Source organism: Ahaetulla prasina, chromosome 2 (genome assembly GCF_028640845.1).
Source record: "Ahaetulla prasina isolate Xishuangbanna chromosome 2, ASM2864084v1, whole genome shotgun sequence".
NCBI lineage: Eukaryota > Metazoa > Chordata > Lepidosauria > Squamata > Colubridae > Ahaetulla > Ahaetulla prasina.
Window position 1 is genome coordinate 2,310,303 of NC_080540.1, and position 16,062 is coordinate 2,326,364.

Genomic DNA, 16,062 nt, shown 5'->3' on the forward strand with positions numbered 1-16,062 from the left:
ATAAGACGCATGTAGGTTTAGAGAAGGAAAGCAAGAAAAAAAATACTTTTTGGCCTCTGCACATTCTGTTTTTGCCCTCCCTGATGCCGGAGAAGGCAAAAATGGGACACATGGTGGGTTTGGGAGGCCAAAAACAGGCCCATATTCACTCTATAAGATGCATAGACATTTCCAGCCAGTTTTTTGCACCGAATGTTGCACCGCCTCTGCTGTCATTTGTAAGTGAACAACGGACGTGGTGCGGCAACACACATAATTTCGGGACTGGGTCTCAAGGACTAGGAAGAGGGCTGGTCGTAACTTGGAACGGTCGCTAGGTGAACTGTCATAACTCTGAGATTATCTGTACCCTAGGATGGTCTGAGTCACACTGCATGAGGCCTTTGCTCTTGAATTGGATTGGGAGAATGCTCTTCCATGGGCTGAGTGTGAAAGTTCTGTTCTCACACAATTTTGGAGGTTTCAGAGAACAAATGACAACACATTCCTCTCACATGACCTCCAGAGGACACATAAAAGCAACTCGTTCTTTTCAGCCCCCACAGATAAATTCAAATAGAAATGGAAAAACAGAGATAAGAAATGGCAGAGAAAGTATCTAAGGAAAGAGACATTGACTCCTTCCTTCCTTGGAGTACGAGAAGGCCAGATCCTTTCCTTCTCCCTCCCAGGAGACAGTATCTGATTAGTGTTTTTTTAATAAAAAACTAACTCTCGCCTAGACTACTGCAAAGCTCTCTACATGGGGCTCCCCTTGAGGAGCACCCGGAGGCTCCAGTTGGTCCAGAATGCAGCTGCGCGGGTGATAGAGGGAACCACTCGTGGCTCTCACATAAAACTTCTCCTGCCCAAGCTGCACTGGCTACCTGTGGTCTTCCGGGTGCACTTCAAGGTACTGGTTATCACCTTTAAAGCGCTCCATGGCATAGGACCCAGATATTTACAGGATCTTTGATGCCTACTGAGGTGCTAGAAGGGTCTCATGCGTCAGCCAAACAATGTCGGCTGGCGACCCCCAGGGGGAGAGCTTTCTCTGTGGGGGCAACTATCCTCTGGAATGAGCTTCCTCCTGGACTCCATCAACTTCCTGACCTCCGGGCCTTTCGCCGCAAGCTGAAGACGTATCTTTTCTTCCGAGCAGGACTGGCATAATATGGGTTTTAAATTGGATTTTTAAACGGGGTTTTATATCATGTCTTTTATAATTATAATTTTAATTGGGCCACATTGAATAAGTTTTTTAAATTGGTTTTATTGTATATTATATTGTATTTTAGTTGGCTGTTAACCGCCCTGAGTCCTTCGGGAGAAGGGCGGTATAAAAATTTAATAATAATAATAATAATAATTCCCATCACCAATCTCTTTCCACTTATGACTGTATGACTATAACTTGTTGCTGGCAATCCTTATGATTTATATTGATATATTGACCATCAATTGTGTTGTAAATGTTGTACCTTGATGAACGTATCTTTTCTTTTATGTACACTGAGAGCATATGCACCAAGACAAATTCCTTGTGTGTCCAATCACACTTGGCCAATAAAAAAAAAAATTCTAATAATAATAATAATAATAATAATAATAATTATTATTATTATTATTATTATTATTATTATTATTATTATTATTAACAACTATAATCTGTCTTCTTGAACTCTCTGATTAGGGACTAGAAAACGCTTACCCAGAGTGACCACGTTCCTATGGTTTTCAAGCATAACTTCCGAATACAGCGCTTTCTGGTCAGGATCCAGCTGAGACCATTTCTCCTCAGAGAAAGACACAGCCACCTCCTCGAAGGACACAAGACTCTCCTGAACATGGAAAAAAGAACAGAACAGAATTCGCAAGATCTGTTCATCTTCATCAATGATTTAGACAAGAGGATAGAAGGGGAATTCATCAAATTGGCAGATAAGACCAAATTGGCAGGAATACCAACACTCCAGAATATAAGCTCCAGATATAGAAGCATCGACAGATTGGGCCCCATCTAACAAAACGAAATCAACAGTGAGAAATGTAAGGTTCTACATTTAGGAAAGAAAAACCAAATGCACAGGCATAGAATAGGTCAGTGATGGCTAATCTATTTCTCTTTGTGTGCCAAAAATTTAAGTAAAGAGAAATTTTCTGACAGTGAGAACAATTAATCAGTGGAAGGACTTGCCTCCAGAAATTGGGGGGGGGGGTTTCAACACTGGAGGTGTTTAAAAAGGAATTGGACAGCCATTTTTCTGAAATGTTCCAACATTGGAGGTGTTTAAAAAGGAATTGGTCAGCCATTTATCTGAAATGTTAATTTGAACTGAGCTGTTTGCTAACACTCTTTCTCGTGGTGACTGCTTAGCTTCAACAACTGTTTTCTGCTGGGGTCCTAAGGAGCGGGGAGGTGAAGAGTGGCTGGCAGGGGAGGGGTGAGTAGAGGCCGGCGAGGGGCCCCTCGTTGTGACTGTCATTGAGTTGGCCCACCCACCCGGCTGGTCATTAGGCAGATCATATTAGTGGTCCACAGGATTTAAAATTATGAATTTAGTGGTCCCTGTGGTCCAAAAGTTTGGAGACCCCTGGACTAGAAGACCTCCAAGATCCCTACCAACTCTGTTATTCTGTTCCATTGTTCCCAAATTTCCAAAGCAAAGGTATGCACTCAATTAAATGGCTGTGCGTCACACAAGTCCTAATTTTAGGTGAGAAAACGGGCAAATCTGAAAATTGCTTTCACTGAAGAAATATCTGGGGAAGTTTTATCAAGTTCATTAATTCTGCAAAACCTTCAGTGCCTTTCAGTAAAGTAATCCCACTTCTGGATTAACTGACCTATCACTCTGTCTATCATTGATTGATCTAATAATCTGAGCCATTGGCTGAAAGGAAGAAAATAAAGAGAAAATTACAGGTTATAAATGAGGGTTTATAAAAATGGTAATGTGGCAATGTGAGTGTTTATTTTTCATTAGCCTTGCACAATCCCAAATCAAAGAATTACACCCCCCCCCAAAAAAAAGAGTCTGTTGCAGTTACTGTCACTGTGATACGTTTATTCCTATTTCTTGAAAGACTTTTAAAAAATTCCTTCTTGTAAATTCAAAGTTGGAGGACTACCTAGCAGAACAAAATAACCAGAGGAAGCTATGCTGGCTGACAGCAACTTGAAGCTGCTATTCTGCTTTCCATGTTGTGGAAGAACACAAAAATAACCCAGTCCAAACAAAGGGGGGAAAATAGAAGGAGAGAGCACTCTGCACACCCGCTTCACTTCCTGAAGGGAGAATAGAAATCTAATAAATTTTCCCTTTCTTACTTGATTTGGAGGGTCAACCGCTGTTTGATTTCCGACATAAAAACCAGAAAGCTTCATTCTTTGTTTCTCTGTAAGGAATAAATAATTTCAAAATGCGTAATTAACAAAATAGGAGGAGGTATTCTATAGAAGAAAAGAGCGAGCGAAGGGAAGACAGATGAGTAATCGGAGGATTTTCCATTACCTCCTGAGGTGTCCTGACTTTGATCTTCCCACGGGATCCTCCTGAAAAATAGCTCCTGGGGGGGATTTGATGGGTTCTTCCTTCCCTCAGGATCTCTGATCTCCACAGTGCAGCACTTCAAACAGGAGGAAGGAAAATAGAAGCAGAATTAAGGTACATCACACGAAATAAAATGGATTCTTATATTCGGAACACAACCTCAAAGCCCCCAATATCCATCAGTGACGTTGAGTGAGAAAACTGGAACAATGTCCTACAAGAATTGATGAATTGCCACATAGAATGAATGTCATAGAAGTTTGGGAAGGAGGGGTGAAGTATTCAAAAACATTCTTTATTCCCTTTTGAACTCCTTAAATTTTTTCACCTGCAACTGGACCTGCTCCTTCTGCTCCTCCACCTGGCTCAGGAGAAAGCCTTCTGCTAGGGCCACCGCCTGGGAGCTGGTCTCTGCTCCACACTCCCGCACCCAGCTCTCCAACTCTGGGGGCAGGAGAGCCAGGAGCTGCTCCAGAACCACCAGGTCCAGCATCTGGGCTTTGGTGTGCTTTTCTGGTCTCAGCCATCGCCTGCAAAAGTCATGGAGTCGGATGCAAAGTCCTCGGGGACCCTCAACCTCCCGGTACTGGATGAAGCTCCAGGGCTGAACTTCTGAAGGGAGGATGGTTTCCTCCTCCAGGATCTTCTGTCCAGTCCTTGTCCAGAGCTTCCCAGGCTGAGCAGCTGAAGGGCCTTTTCCGGCTCCCTCCTTTCCCAAAGGTTGTGTCTCCATCCTTTCTCTCTCCTGCAGAGCAACTCCAAATGGCTCCAAGGACTCTGGTGGGTCTCCAGATGCCGTTTCCTTCACAGGACCATTTCTGGGGCCACAGGACTGATCCCTGCAAGCGATTCTGCTCTTTTTTTCTCCCCCAAGAGAAAAGTTTGCCTTGGAAAGACCACAAATGGCTTCCAGTTTCTGTATCTGAGATGGGAAGAAAAACAGAAAGAATTAGAAAGTGGGATTCAGCCACTGAGCGACCTTCACCCAACCTGCCCGGAGCCCCAAGCAGCTCATCCCAGCGCAGGGCCGAGGTTCCCCCAGCAGGGCCGAGAAGGAGGCCGCCCCGCTTCTCTCCCCCTCCGGAGACAGGATGGGGCCCTCAGGGAGCCTGGTGCGAATCCTGCCTCCTCCTTGCCCAGCTTCTCTCCTCTCCTGCTGGGCCTCCGCAAGGCCGACCCTCCCCTCCCCCCACTCGGGCCCTTCCCCGAAAACCCAGTTCCCCCTGCAGGGAGAGGGGGGTTGGGGAGCATGGGACACGGGAAGAGCCCCCCCCTCACCCGGGGCACGTCTGGATGTCCCTCCGCCAGATTCTCCCGCAGCTTCTCAGCCTTCTGGCTGAAAGGAAGAAAACAAAGAGAAAATTACAGGTTATAAATGTGTGTTTATAAAAATGGTAATGTGGCAATGTGAGTTTTTATTTTTCATTAGCCTTGCACAATTACCCAAAGAATTCCCAAAAAAGAAGAGCCCAAAAAAAGAAGAGCCTCTAGCAGTTACTGTCACTGTGATACATTTATTCCTATTTCTTGAAAGACTTTTAAAAAATTCCTTCTTGTAAACTCAAAGATGGAGGACTACCTAGCAGAACAAAATAACCAGAGGAAGCTTTATAATATAATATAATATAACAACAGAGTTGGAAGGGACCTTGGAGGCCTTCTAGTCCAACTGCCTGCCCAGGCAGGAAACCCTACACCATCTCAGTCAGATGATTATCCAACATTTTCTTAAAAATTTCCAGTGTTGGAGCATTCACAACTTCTGCAGGCAAGTCGTTCCACTTATTAATTGTTCTAACTGTCAGGAAATTTCTCCTTAGTTCGAAGTTGCTTCTTTCCTTGATCAGTTTCCACCCATTGCTTCTTGTTCTACCCTCAGGTGCTTTGGAGAACAGCCCGACTCCCTCTTCTTTGTGGCAACCCCTGAGATATTGGAAGACTGCTATCATGTCTCCCTAGTCCTTCTTTTTATTATTATTTAATTATTATTTATTATTATTTAATTATTATTTAAATATTTATTTATTATTAATTATTATTTAAATATTATTTAATTATTATTATTCTTTTTATTAAACTATACCCAGTTCCTGCAACCATTCTTCATATGTTTTAACCTCCAGTCCCCTAATCATCTTTGTTGCTCTTCTCTGCACTCTTTCTAGAGTCTCAACATCTTTTTCACATCGTGGCGACCAAAACTAGATGCAATATTCCAAGTGTGGCCTTACCAAGGCATTATAAAGTGGCACTAACACTTCACGTGATCTTGATTCTATCCCTCTGTTTATGCAGCCCAGAACTGTGTTGGCTTTTTTAGCAGCTGCTGCACACTGCTGGCTCATATCTAAATGGAGTCCACTAGGACTCCAAGATCCCTCTCAGAGGTACTACTACTATTGAGCAAGGTACCACATATACGGTACCTGTGCATTTTGTTTTTTTTGCCTAAATGTAGAACCTTACTTTTTTCACTGTTGAATTTCATTTTGTTAGATAGTGCCCAATGTTCAAGTCTGTCAAGATCTTTCTGTAATTTGAGCCTATCTTCTGGAGTGTTGGCTATTCCTGCCAGCTTGGTGTCATCTGTAAATTTGAAGTTATCCTCTGAAGTCATTGATGAAGATGTTGAAGAGTACTGGGCCTAAAACAGAGCCTTGGGGTACTCCACTGCATACTTCCTCCATGTGATGTGGTTCAGGACTACCTGGCTTGGTCCTTTTATGAATCCATCTGGTGGTGGTGCTGTCTAACCCACATTTTTCTACTTTATCTAGTAGTAGGTTATGGTCTACTTTATCAAATGCTTTACTGAAGTCCAAGTAAATTATATCGACAGCATTCCTCTGGTCTACTAATTTTGTCATTTTGTCAAAGAATGCGATAAGATTAGTCTGGCATGATCTGTTTTTGACAAACCCATGTTGGCTTTTGGTTATTACTTTGTTTGCTTCTAGGTGTTCGATGATTCGTTGCTTGATTATCTTTTCCAGAATCTTCCCCGGTATTGAGGTCAGACTGATAGGTCTGTAGTTTCCTGGATCTGCTTTTTTTTCCTTTTTTGAAGATGGGAACATGGGAACTACATCAGCTCTTTTCCAGTCCTCTGGCAGTTCCCCTGTGCTCCAGGATCTTTGAAAGATATAGTTCAGTGGTTTTGAGATCACGTCTGCCAGTTCCTTCAAAACCCTGGGGTGTAATCCATCCAGTCCTGGTGATTTGAACTCGTCTAGGGTAGACAGGTGTTCACTTACCATTTTCTTCCCTATTTTAACTTGTGTTTCTAATCTGTTTTTTGTGGTGCTGTTTTTGATAGGTTGGATTGTTTTTTCCTTTTGTGTAAAGACAGATGCAAAAAATGAGTTAAGTAGATCTGCTTTCCCCCTGTTGCTTGTCATTTTCTTTCCACTTTCTCCCAGCAATGGGCCAATTGTTTCCTTGACTTTTTTCTTGTTTTTAAGGTATGCTGGCTGACAGCAACTTGAAGCTGCTATTCTGCTTTCCATGTGGTGGAAGAACACAAAACTAACCCAGTCCAAACAAGGGGGGAAAATAGAAGGAGAAAGCACTCTGCACACTCCTGAAGGGAGAATAGAAATCTAATAAAATTTCCCCTTCTTACTTGATTTGGAGGGTCAACCGCTGTTTGATCTCCGTCAAAAAAAACAGAAAGCTTCAGTCTTTGTTTCTCTGTAAGGAATAAATAATTTCAAAATGCGTAATTAACAAAATAGGAGGAGGTATTCTATAGAAGAGAAGAGCGAGCGAAGGGAAGACAGATGGGTAATTGGAGGATCTTCCATTACCTCCTGAGGTGTCCTGACTTTGATCTTCCCAAGGGATCCTCCTGAAAAATAGCTTCTGAGAGGGATTTGATGGGTTCTTCCTTCCCTCAGGATCTCTGAACTCCACAGTGCAGCACTTCAAACAGGAGGAAGGAAAATAGAAGCAGAATTAAGGTACATCACACGAATTAACAACAAAGGAAGCAGCAGGTGAAGCTAAGCAAGATCACTATACCTACAATCTCCCCAAGGCTGTGTGGTCTCCCACTTCTCTCTCTGTATACCAATGACTGCATCTCCAGATCCATCTGTTAAGCTACTGGGTTCGCAGATGACACAACAGTGATCGGTCCCATTCGAGACAAGAATAAGATAGAGGTGAGCGACTAGCCTTGTGGTGCAACCAAAACAATCTGGAACTGAACACACTCAAAACCGTAGAAACTCCTACCCTCAAAACGACGCTATAGAGCACTGCACAACAGAACAACTAGACACAAGAATAGATTTTTACCCGAAGGCCATCACTCTACACTCTACACTCTACACAGAGAGCATCTGCACCAAGACAAATTCCTTGTGTGTCCAATCACACTTGGCCAATAAAATTCTATTCTATTCTATAAAATGGATTCTTATATTCGGAACATAACCTCAAAGCCCCCAATATCCATCAGTGACGTTGAGTGAGAAAACAATGGAACAATGTCCTACAAGAAGTGGTGAATTGCCACGTTTTATTAATGTCAGAGAAGTTTGGGAAAAAGGGGTGAAGTATTCAAACACATTCTTTATTCCCTTCTGAGCTCCTTAAAGTTTCTCACCTGCAACTGGACCTGCTTCTTCTGCTCCTCCACCTGGCTCAGGAGGAAGCCTTCAGCCAGGGCCACCGCTTGGGAGCTGGTCTCTGCTCCACACTCCCGCACCCAGCTCTCCATCTCTGAGGGCAGGAGAGCCAGAAGCTGCTCCAGAACCACCAGGTCCAGCATCTGGGCTTTGGTGTGCTTTTCTGGTCTCAGCCATCGCCTGCAAAAGTCGTGGAGTCGGCTGCAAAGTCCTTGGGGACCCTCAGCCTCCCGGTATTGGATGAGGTTCCAGGGCTGAACTTCTGAAGGGAGGATGGTTTCCTCCTCCAGGATCTTCTGCCTGGTTCTTGTCCAGAGCTTCCTCCCCTTCCGAGGCTGAGCAGCTGAAAGGCCTTTTCCGGCTCCCTCCTTTCCCAAAGGTTGTGTCTCCATCCTTTCTCTGTCCTGCAGAGCAACTCCAAATGGCTCCAGGGACTCTGGTGGGTCTCCAGATGTCTTTTCCTTCAAGGGACCATTTCTAGGGCCGCAAGACTGATCCCTGCAAGTATTGCTCTTTTTTTCTCCCCCAAGAGAAAAGCTTGCCTTGGAAAGACCACAAATGGCTTCCAGTTTCTGTATCTGAGATGGGAAGAAAAACAGAAAGAATTAGAAAGTGGGATTCAGCCACTGAGCGACCTTCACCCAACCTGCCCGGAGCCCCAAGCGGCTCATCCCAGCGCAGGGCCGAGGTTCCCCCAGCAGGGCCGGGAAGGAGGCCGCCCCGCTTCTCTCCCCCTCCGGAGACAGGATGGGGCCCTCGGGGAGCCTAGTGCGAATCCTTCCTCCTCCTCGCCCAGCTTCTCTCCTCTCCTGCTGGGCCTCCCCTCCCCCCACTCGGGCCCTTCCCCGGATCCCCAGTTCCCCCTGCAGGGAGAGGGGGGTTGGGGAGCATGGGACCCGGGAAGAGCCCCCTCTCACCAGGGGCACGTTTGATTGTCCCCCGTCCCCCCGCCAGATTCTCCCGCAGCCTCTCCGCCTCCTCCGGGGTCCCAGGGATTAAGGAGAGCGAGGGCGGAGTCCTAGAGAGTCAAACGTTTGTGATGTCACTTCCTTCTCAGCCTCTTCTGGAGTCAGATGTGACGTTCGCCCTCCAGTGGGCCAATGGGGAAGCGCCTGTGGTTCCCTTCCCTTGGCAGAGGGCGCCCCCTGGTGGACTTGGGGCGAAGTGCCAGGATGGTAGAAAGGGCGGGAAAGAGGAGCGCGTGGGAGGGGGAAGGCGGGGATGATGGGCATGGGAGTAGGGGGAAGAAAGGCCCCTCTCTCCATGGCTCCCTGTCAGACAAAGGCTTCGACCTCTGTGCTTCTTCTCCCGCTTTCATATCAACCCAAATGCATTCCAGAGCGATTTGGTTGATTTCTTATATATCGCGCATCTCCACTTCCACCTCTTTCCTTCGGTCTGCTTCTTATTGATAGAATAGAAGGGAAGGGAAGAGAAAATAAAAAATAAATGTTCTTTCCGGCAGCCCCTGAGATACTGGAAGATGAATCTCCCCAAAAGAGAAAGTGGCCCAAAGGTCTTGAAGACCCCGTTGCGGCTGAGGGGGGGAGGGCGGGCTCCCGCCTGAGGGGATCTGCGCTCTGATTGGTTGCTGCGGGTGGAAAGGAGGCGTTTCCCTTTTTTCCCGCCTTTTCCTTCTGGGCGCTGTTTCAGATTTACCTCAGGATGTTCCTTTGTGTCTGCTGCGGATGTGAAATACATTTATATTGAAATAAAATTAAAAGTTTGTGTCTGCGTCTCCCACTTGGACAGCAGCTGCATATTTATTTCCTCCACATTAAACCTCTTCAGTTGCCCCTTCCAGTCGGGGGTTTCTATTTTATCCCCTGATAGTGTCAGAAGAAAAATCAGCTCCAGTTCCAAGAAGGGAATAAAATGGAGGCTGCTTAAGAAAGGAGGTTTATTGATGGGCAGAAGCAACAACGGTCTGAGTCAGAATTCGAGAGAGCTGGAAGGGACCTTGGAGATCATCTAGTCCAGCCCCCTGCTCTGGCCAGAGAACCTCTAGCATTTCAAACAAGTGGCTGCTGAGTCTCTTCTTAAATCCCTCCAGTGATGGAGCATCCACAACCTCTGGTGGCAGGCAGTTCCACTGGTTAATAGAATAGAATAGAATAGAATTTTATTGGCCAAGTGTGATTGGACACACAAGGAATTTGTCTTGGTGCATATGCTCTCAGTGTACATAAAAGAAAAGATACGTTCATCAAGGTCCTCCCTGTCAGGAACATTCCAGCTTGCTTTCTGATGAGTTACATTTGCCTTACTTTGAAACAGTGGTATTCAAGTAATTTAACAACCGGTTCTCTGCCCTAATGATTTCTTCCAACAACCAGTTTGCCAAACTGCACAGACAGTTAACAACCAGTTCTCCCAAAGTGGTGTGAACTGGCTGAATCCCACCACTGCTTTGGGCCCCTTTCCCTTCTCTGGGGCAGCCGAGAGAGAAGCGAGCTGGATGAGCGGAGGGGTTTCTGGGCCCTTTCTGCGGCGTCTAGTGATCCAGAGGCTCCTTTTGTGGCTCTTTTGGCCTCTGAGGCAGCGGCTGCCTTGGATCCCAACCCCGCCAGAGAAACGCCCTGATTTCCCTCCCGCGATCTCAGGCCCTTCTTTCCTCCGCCTTTTCCTCGGGAGTCCCGGGTCTCCGCTCCTGCAACCACTGCAGCCATTTGGGCTTCCCAGGCAAAATAAGACTTTCTTCTTCCTTGAGCAGAGCCAGGAGCCGCTCCCTTGCTGTGCATGGGAAGAGATGGCTTTTCCTTTTACTTCCAGTGGCTTTTGCGTTTCTTTTCTTGGCTTCTCGGTTTCTTTGGGGTGCAGAGAAGGGGCTTTGGGGGCTTCTGTGTTTTCTCTGCAGCCGAGAGAAACAGCTGATGACATTTTGGCCTTTCTTATCAATAGTGATCCAGAGGCTCCTTTTGTGGCTCTTTTGGCCTCTGAGGCAGCGGCTGCCTTGGATCCCAACCCCGCCAGAGAAACGCCCTGATTTCCCTCCCGCGATCTCAGGCCCTTCTTTCCCCTCCGGCCGGCCTTTCTCTCGGGGAGTCCCGGGTCTCCGCTTCCTGCAACCACTGCAGCCATTTGGGCTTCCCAGGCAAAAATAAGACTTTCTTCTTCCCTTCGAGCAGAGCCAGGAGCCGCTTTCCCCGCGGCTGTTTCAGCCTCGGGGGAAGAGATGGCTTTTCCCCCCTTTTTACTTCCAGTGGCTTTTGCGTTTCTTTTCTTGGCTTCTCGGTTTCTTTGGGGGTGCAGAGAAGGGGGGGCTTTTTGGGGGGCTTCTGTGTTTTCTTCCTCCAAGGGTCTAAAATAAAATAAGAGGTTAACGGAGCTGGAAGGGACCTTGGAGATCATCTAGTCCAACCCGTCAAAGTTCTCCGCGGAAAGCGGAGGAAATGGCCAAACTTGATTCTGGGACCTCCGTTCGGGGCTGCTTTGCAAGGAAAAGGGGGATTCTGATGAAAAAGAAAGAAAGAAAGAGGGAAGAAAAAAAAGAATTAATTCGAGGGGCCAGTTAATCCAGACGTTCCGAGCAAGGGAGATGCGGGTTTCAAGGGGGGGGATTGCCTTTTTCTGCCCCGAAGCAAAGCGGCGCCTCTCCCTGGTCTGGCAGAGGGTTTTCTGGGGCTTCCCTTCGGATTGGGGTGTGTGACCCCCAATTTGTGACTGGCTGCTCCTCCTTGTTATCCAGCTCAGTAGCTCTTCCTAGGGCAGCATCTTGGCATATTGCATGCGTCCGTGTTTGTGTTTGTGTGTGTGTGTGTGTGTGTGTATCCAATGGGAATTCTCATAGGTCTCATAGGTCTCCAGGCAGAGTCCTTTGTGACTTCACCTGAAGGAGGACGGAGAGTTGGGGCAGAGAACAAAACTGAAAATGGGTGGGGGGATCCCTTAACTGTGGGGGTGGGGTGGCTGCAGCTAAAGGGGGTGTTCATGGCAGGCCCTGAAGGGACCCTCCACTTTCTTTGTTCTCTTCACGATTCTCAGCTAGACTTTCCTCTGTGCGTGGAGGTATGGACTAGATGTCCATTTAGGTTCCCAAACTGCCCCTGGGGACCTGGTCCAGGGGTGAAATCCAGCAGGTGCTGGGCCAGGGGAGAGTTTGACCCCTCCAGGCCCCCATCCCTGGAAAGGACTCAGGCCACCTCTGGACGCACAAAGTTCTTTAAACAGAATCCGGAATTCAGGATCTGTCTAAGCTGCCTTTGCATAACTCACTGGACCCGAATCTCCCCCAAAGACTAGAAAATGGATGTAGTGAAAGAGGAGTAGAAGAAAGAGAATACCTGTTTTGGGGATAAAATAGGGGTGGGGTGGGGGGAGTTTGTCAGACTTTAATGGTTGATGCTATAATCATATACTTGAGAGTATAAGATTATTGTAGTTCACAGAATTTCTATTAAAATTCCAGGTTATTTTATAAATTATAAATGTATAGCTTGGTTTGGTATACTGTCCACCTATCCATCCTTCCACCCTTCTTAAAATAACACTGAAACCTTTTACAAGGAAGAAAATCCACCCAGATCCTGTGACACTTATTCGTGGATATGGATTTTTTCCTTCTTCTTTTGGGAAAATATTTCCTCCAACTCCCCGCCAGAAGAATGGAGCTAATCTCGGAGGATGGATTCTTAGGATGGAGTTTCAGGGCTGATGGGAAGCCTCCAACTTACATGTCCCAAAAAACGAAGTCCAAGGCATCCATTTTCCTTTTCAAAGCCATTTTATTAGGCACGCATGAAATTGGCAAGGACTCGGTGTAATTCCGACTCTGAAGCGGATCCGGAATTGTACCCAATAAAAGCAAAAATTTGAAACTTCCCCCGAGTCACAATCTCCAATCAGTCCAACACCTCCAAGTGACTCCAAGCTGCACCTTCAACCATCTGAGGCATCATCTTCCAATGCTACCTAGACATTCCCCATCTTTTCACAATAGCAGTTAGAATTGTCCAGCCTGAGATAGTTTTTCAAAGCAGCTACTACAAGGCCAAGCTAATAAAGAAAAGAGAATACAAAGGCTACAAGAAAATATGGCTACACATATGTCGTCCTCAGGGTCAACAGTTGATTTCTCTTCCCATAAAATCCCCTTTCTCTCACCATCCTTGCAGTCAAAACGTTGAGTTCCCTGGCAAAGAACAACCGCCAGGGATTAAAAAATCCAGCTTGTTCATAACATAAAATGTTTGTGCGATTTATTGAGCTTAAAGGTTTATTTCAAATCAAGGCAGAGATTTGGAAAGGTGGGAAAAGCTGCATTTATTTGGAAACGATATTTCTCTTCAAAACATCTATAGTCATGAAAACCTTTGAAAGGCTAGTGCTTTCCTACATACCGAGCAAATAGATCAACAGATGATGCTGTTAATATGGCTCTGCACTACATCATACAACATCATGAGTCTCCAAAGACCTATGCAAGGATCCCCTTTGTAGACTTTAGTTCAGCATTCAATACCATCATTCCAGACACTCTTCTAACTAAGCTAAACCAGCTACAGATACGGGAACAGACTTGTAAGTGGATCACAAGCTTCCTAACAAACAGGAAGCAGCAGGTGAAGCTAAGCAAGATCACATCAAATACCTGTACAATTAGCACAGGGCCCCCCCAGGGCTATGTGCTCTCCCCACTTCTCTTCTCTCTGTATACCAGTGACTGCATCTCCAACGATTCATCTGTCAAGCTACTGAAGTTCGCAGATGACACAACAGTGATTGGTCTCATTCGAGACAATGACGAATCCGCATATAGACGAGAGGTCGAACAACTAGCCTTGTGGTGCAACCAAAACAATCTGGAACTGAACACGCTGAAAACCGTAGAAATGGTGGTAGACTCTAGGAGAAACCCTTCCATACTTCCACCTCTCACAATACTAGACAACACAGTATCAACAGTAGAAACCTTTAAATTTCTAGGTTCTATCATATCGCAAGATCTAAAATGGACAGCTCAGATCAAAAACATCATCAAAAAAGGACAACAAAGAATGTTCTTTCTGCGCCAACACAGTAAGCTCAAACTGCCCAAGGAGCTGCTGATTCAGTTCTACAGAGGAATTATTGAGTCTTTCATTTGCACCTCTATAACTGTCTGGTTCGGTTCTGCAACCCAACAAGAAAGACACAGACTTCAGAGGATAATTAGAACTGCAGAAAAAATAATTGCTACCAACCTGCCTTCCACTGAGGACCTGTATACTGCACGAATCAAGAAGAGGGCTTTGAAAATATTTACAGATCCCTCACATCCTGGACATAAACTGTTTCAATTCCTACCCTGAAAACGACGCTATAGAGCACTGCACACCAGAACAACAAGACACAAGAACAGTTTTTTCCCGAAGGCCATCACTCTGCTAAACAAATAATTCCATCAACACTGTCAAACTATTTATATGGCTTCACCCCTGTGTGGGTCATCTTATGGGAAATAAGACTATCTCTTTGAGCAAAGGTCTTTCCACACTCTATGCATTTATATGGCTTCTCCCGTGTGGTTTCTTTTATGGTTAGTAAGTGTACTGCTATGAGCAAAGGTCTTTCCACACTCCATGCATTTATACGGCTTCTCTCCAGTGTGGGTCATCTTATGGGAAATAAAAACATCTCTTCGAGCAAAGGTCTTTCCACACTCCATGCATTTATATGGCTTCTCTCCTGTGTGGGTCATCTTATGGGAAATAAGAACATCTCTTCGAGCAAAGGTCTTTCCACACTCCATGCATTTATACGGCTTCTCCCCTGTGTGCTTTCTTTTATGTTTAGTAAGTGTACTGCTATGAGCAAAGGTCTTTCCACACTCCATGCATTTATACGACTTCTCCCCTGTGTGGATCATCTTATGGGAAATAAGATTTCCTCTTTGAGCAAAGGTCTTTCCACACTCCATGCATTTATACGGCTTCTCCCCTGTGTGGATCATCTTATGGGAAATAAGATTATCTCTTCGAGCAAAGGTCTTTCCACACTCCATGCATTTAAATGGTTTTTCCCCTGTGTGGTTTCTTTTATGGTTAGTAAGTGTACTGCTATGAGCAAAGGTCTTTCCACACTCCATGCATTTATACGGCTTCTCCCCTGTGTGGATCATCTTATGGGAAATAAGATTTCCTCTTTGAGCAAAGGTCTTTCCACACTCCATGCATTTATACGGCTTCTCCTCTTTGTGGATCCTTTTATGGTTAGTAAGTGTACCGCTATGAGCAAAGGTTTTTCCACACTCCATGCATTTATATGGCTTCTCCCCTCTGTGGTTTCTTTTATGTTTAGTAAGTGTACTGTTACGAGCAAAGGTCTTTCCACACTCCATGCATTTATACGGCTTCTCTCCTGTGTGGGTCATCTTATGGGAAATAAGACTATCTCTTCGAGCAAAGGTCTTTCCACACTCCATGCATTTTAATAGTTTCTCCCCTGTGTGAATTCTTTTATGGATAGTGAGTTGCCCGCTTATTCTAAAACATTTTCCACATTCGAAACATTTATAAGGTTTCTCTTTTGTGTCAATCGTTTTTTCAGATGTAAGGAAGTTATTTCCTAGTGAACGAATGAATGTCCCATTGTAATTTTGTCCGTTATGTCTTCTTATAGCATCTTCTCCTTTGTTTTGGGTTAAATAGTGTTCATTTACTTGTATTTTAGGTTTGATTAGTTTCACACTTTTCTTAACGTCTTTTTTCATTCTTTTCTTTTGTTGGGCAAGAAAGTCTTCCATTGGAGCATCGGTGGAAGACGAACTTTCCTGATTCCAATTCTTTGACTGGTTTCTCTCATGGCTCCCTAATTCCATTCGAATTCCAAACTTCTCTGTTCCATCTTTAGCATAGATCCCTTGGAACGGTTCACAGAAATCTTGATCCTCCTGCCCATTATTACCTTCAAAGCAAAAG

General features: G+C 45.3%; 1 protein-coding gene across 1 annotated transcript in view; it reads right to left on the reverse strand.

Moving 5' to 3' along the window:
* Nucleotides 1-16,062, reverse strand: part of LOC131192846 (zinc finger protein 43-like) — a 52,589-nt gene that overhangs the window by 29,543 nt on the left and 6,984 nt on the right. Inside the window, exons 6-10 of the mRNA XM_058172397.1 lie at nt 7,156-7,223; nt 3,862-4,455; nt 3,495-3,609; nt 3,311-3,378; nt 1,691-1,820 (exon numbers count right to left, since the gene is read on the reverse strand). Of these exons, the coding sequence (XP_058028380.1) occupies nt 1,691-1,820; nt 3,311-3,378; nt 3,495-3,609; nt 3,862-4,455; nt 7,156-7,223 (975 nt within the window). The remainder of the gene's footprint in view (nt 1-1,690; nt 1,821-3,310; nt 3,379-3,494; nt 3,610-3,861; nt 4,456-7,155; nt 7,224-16,062) is intronic.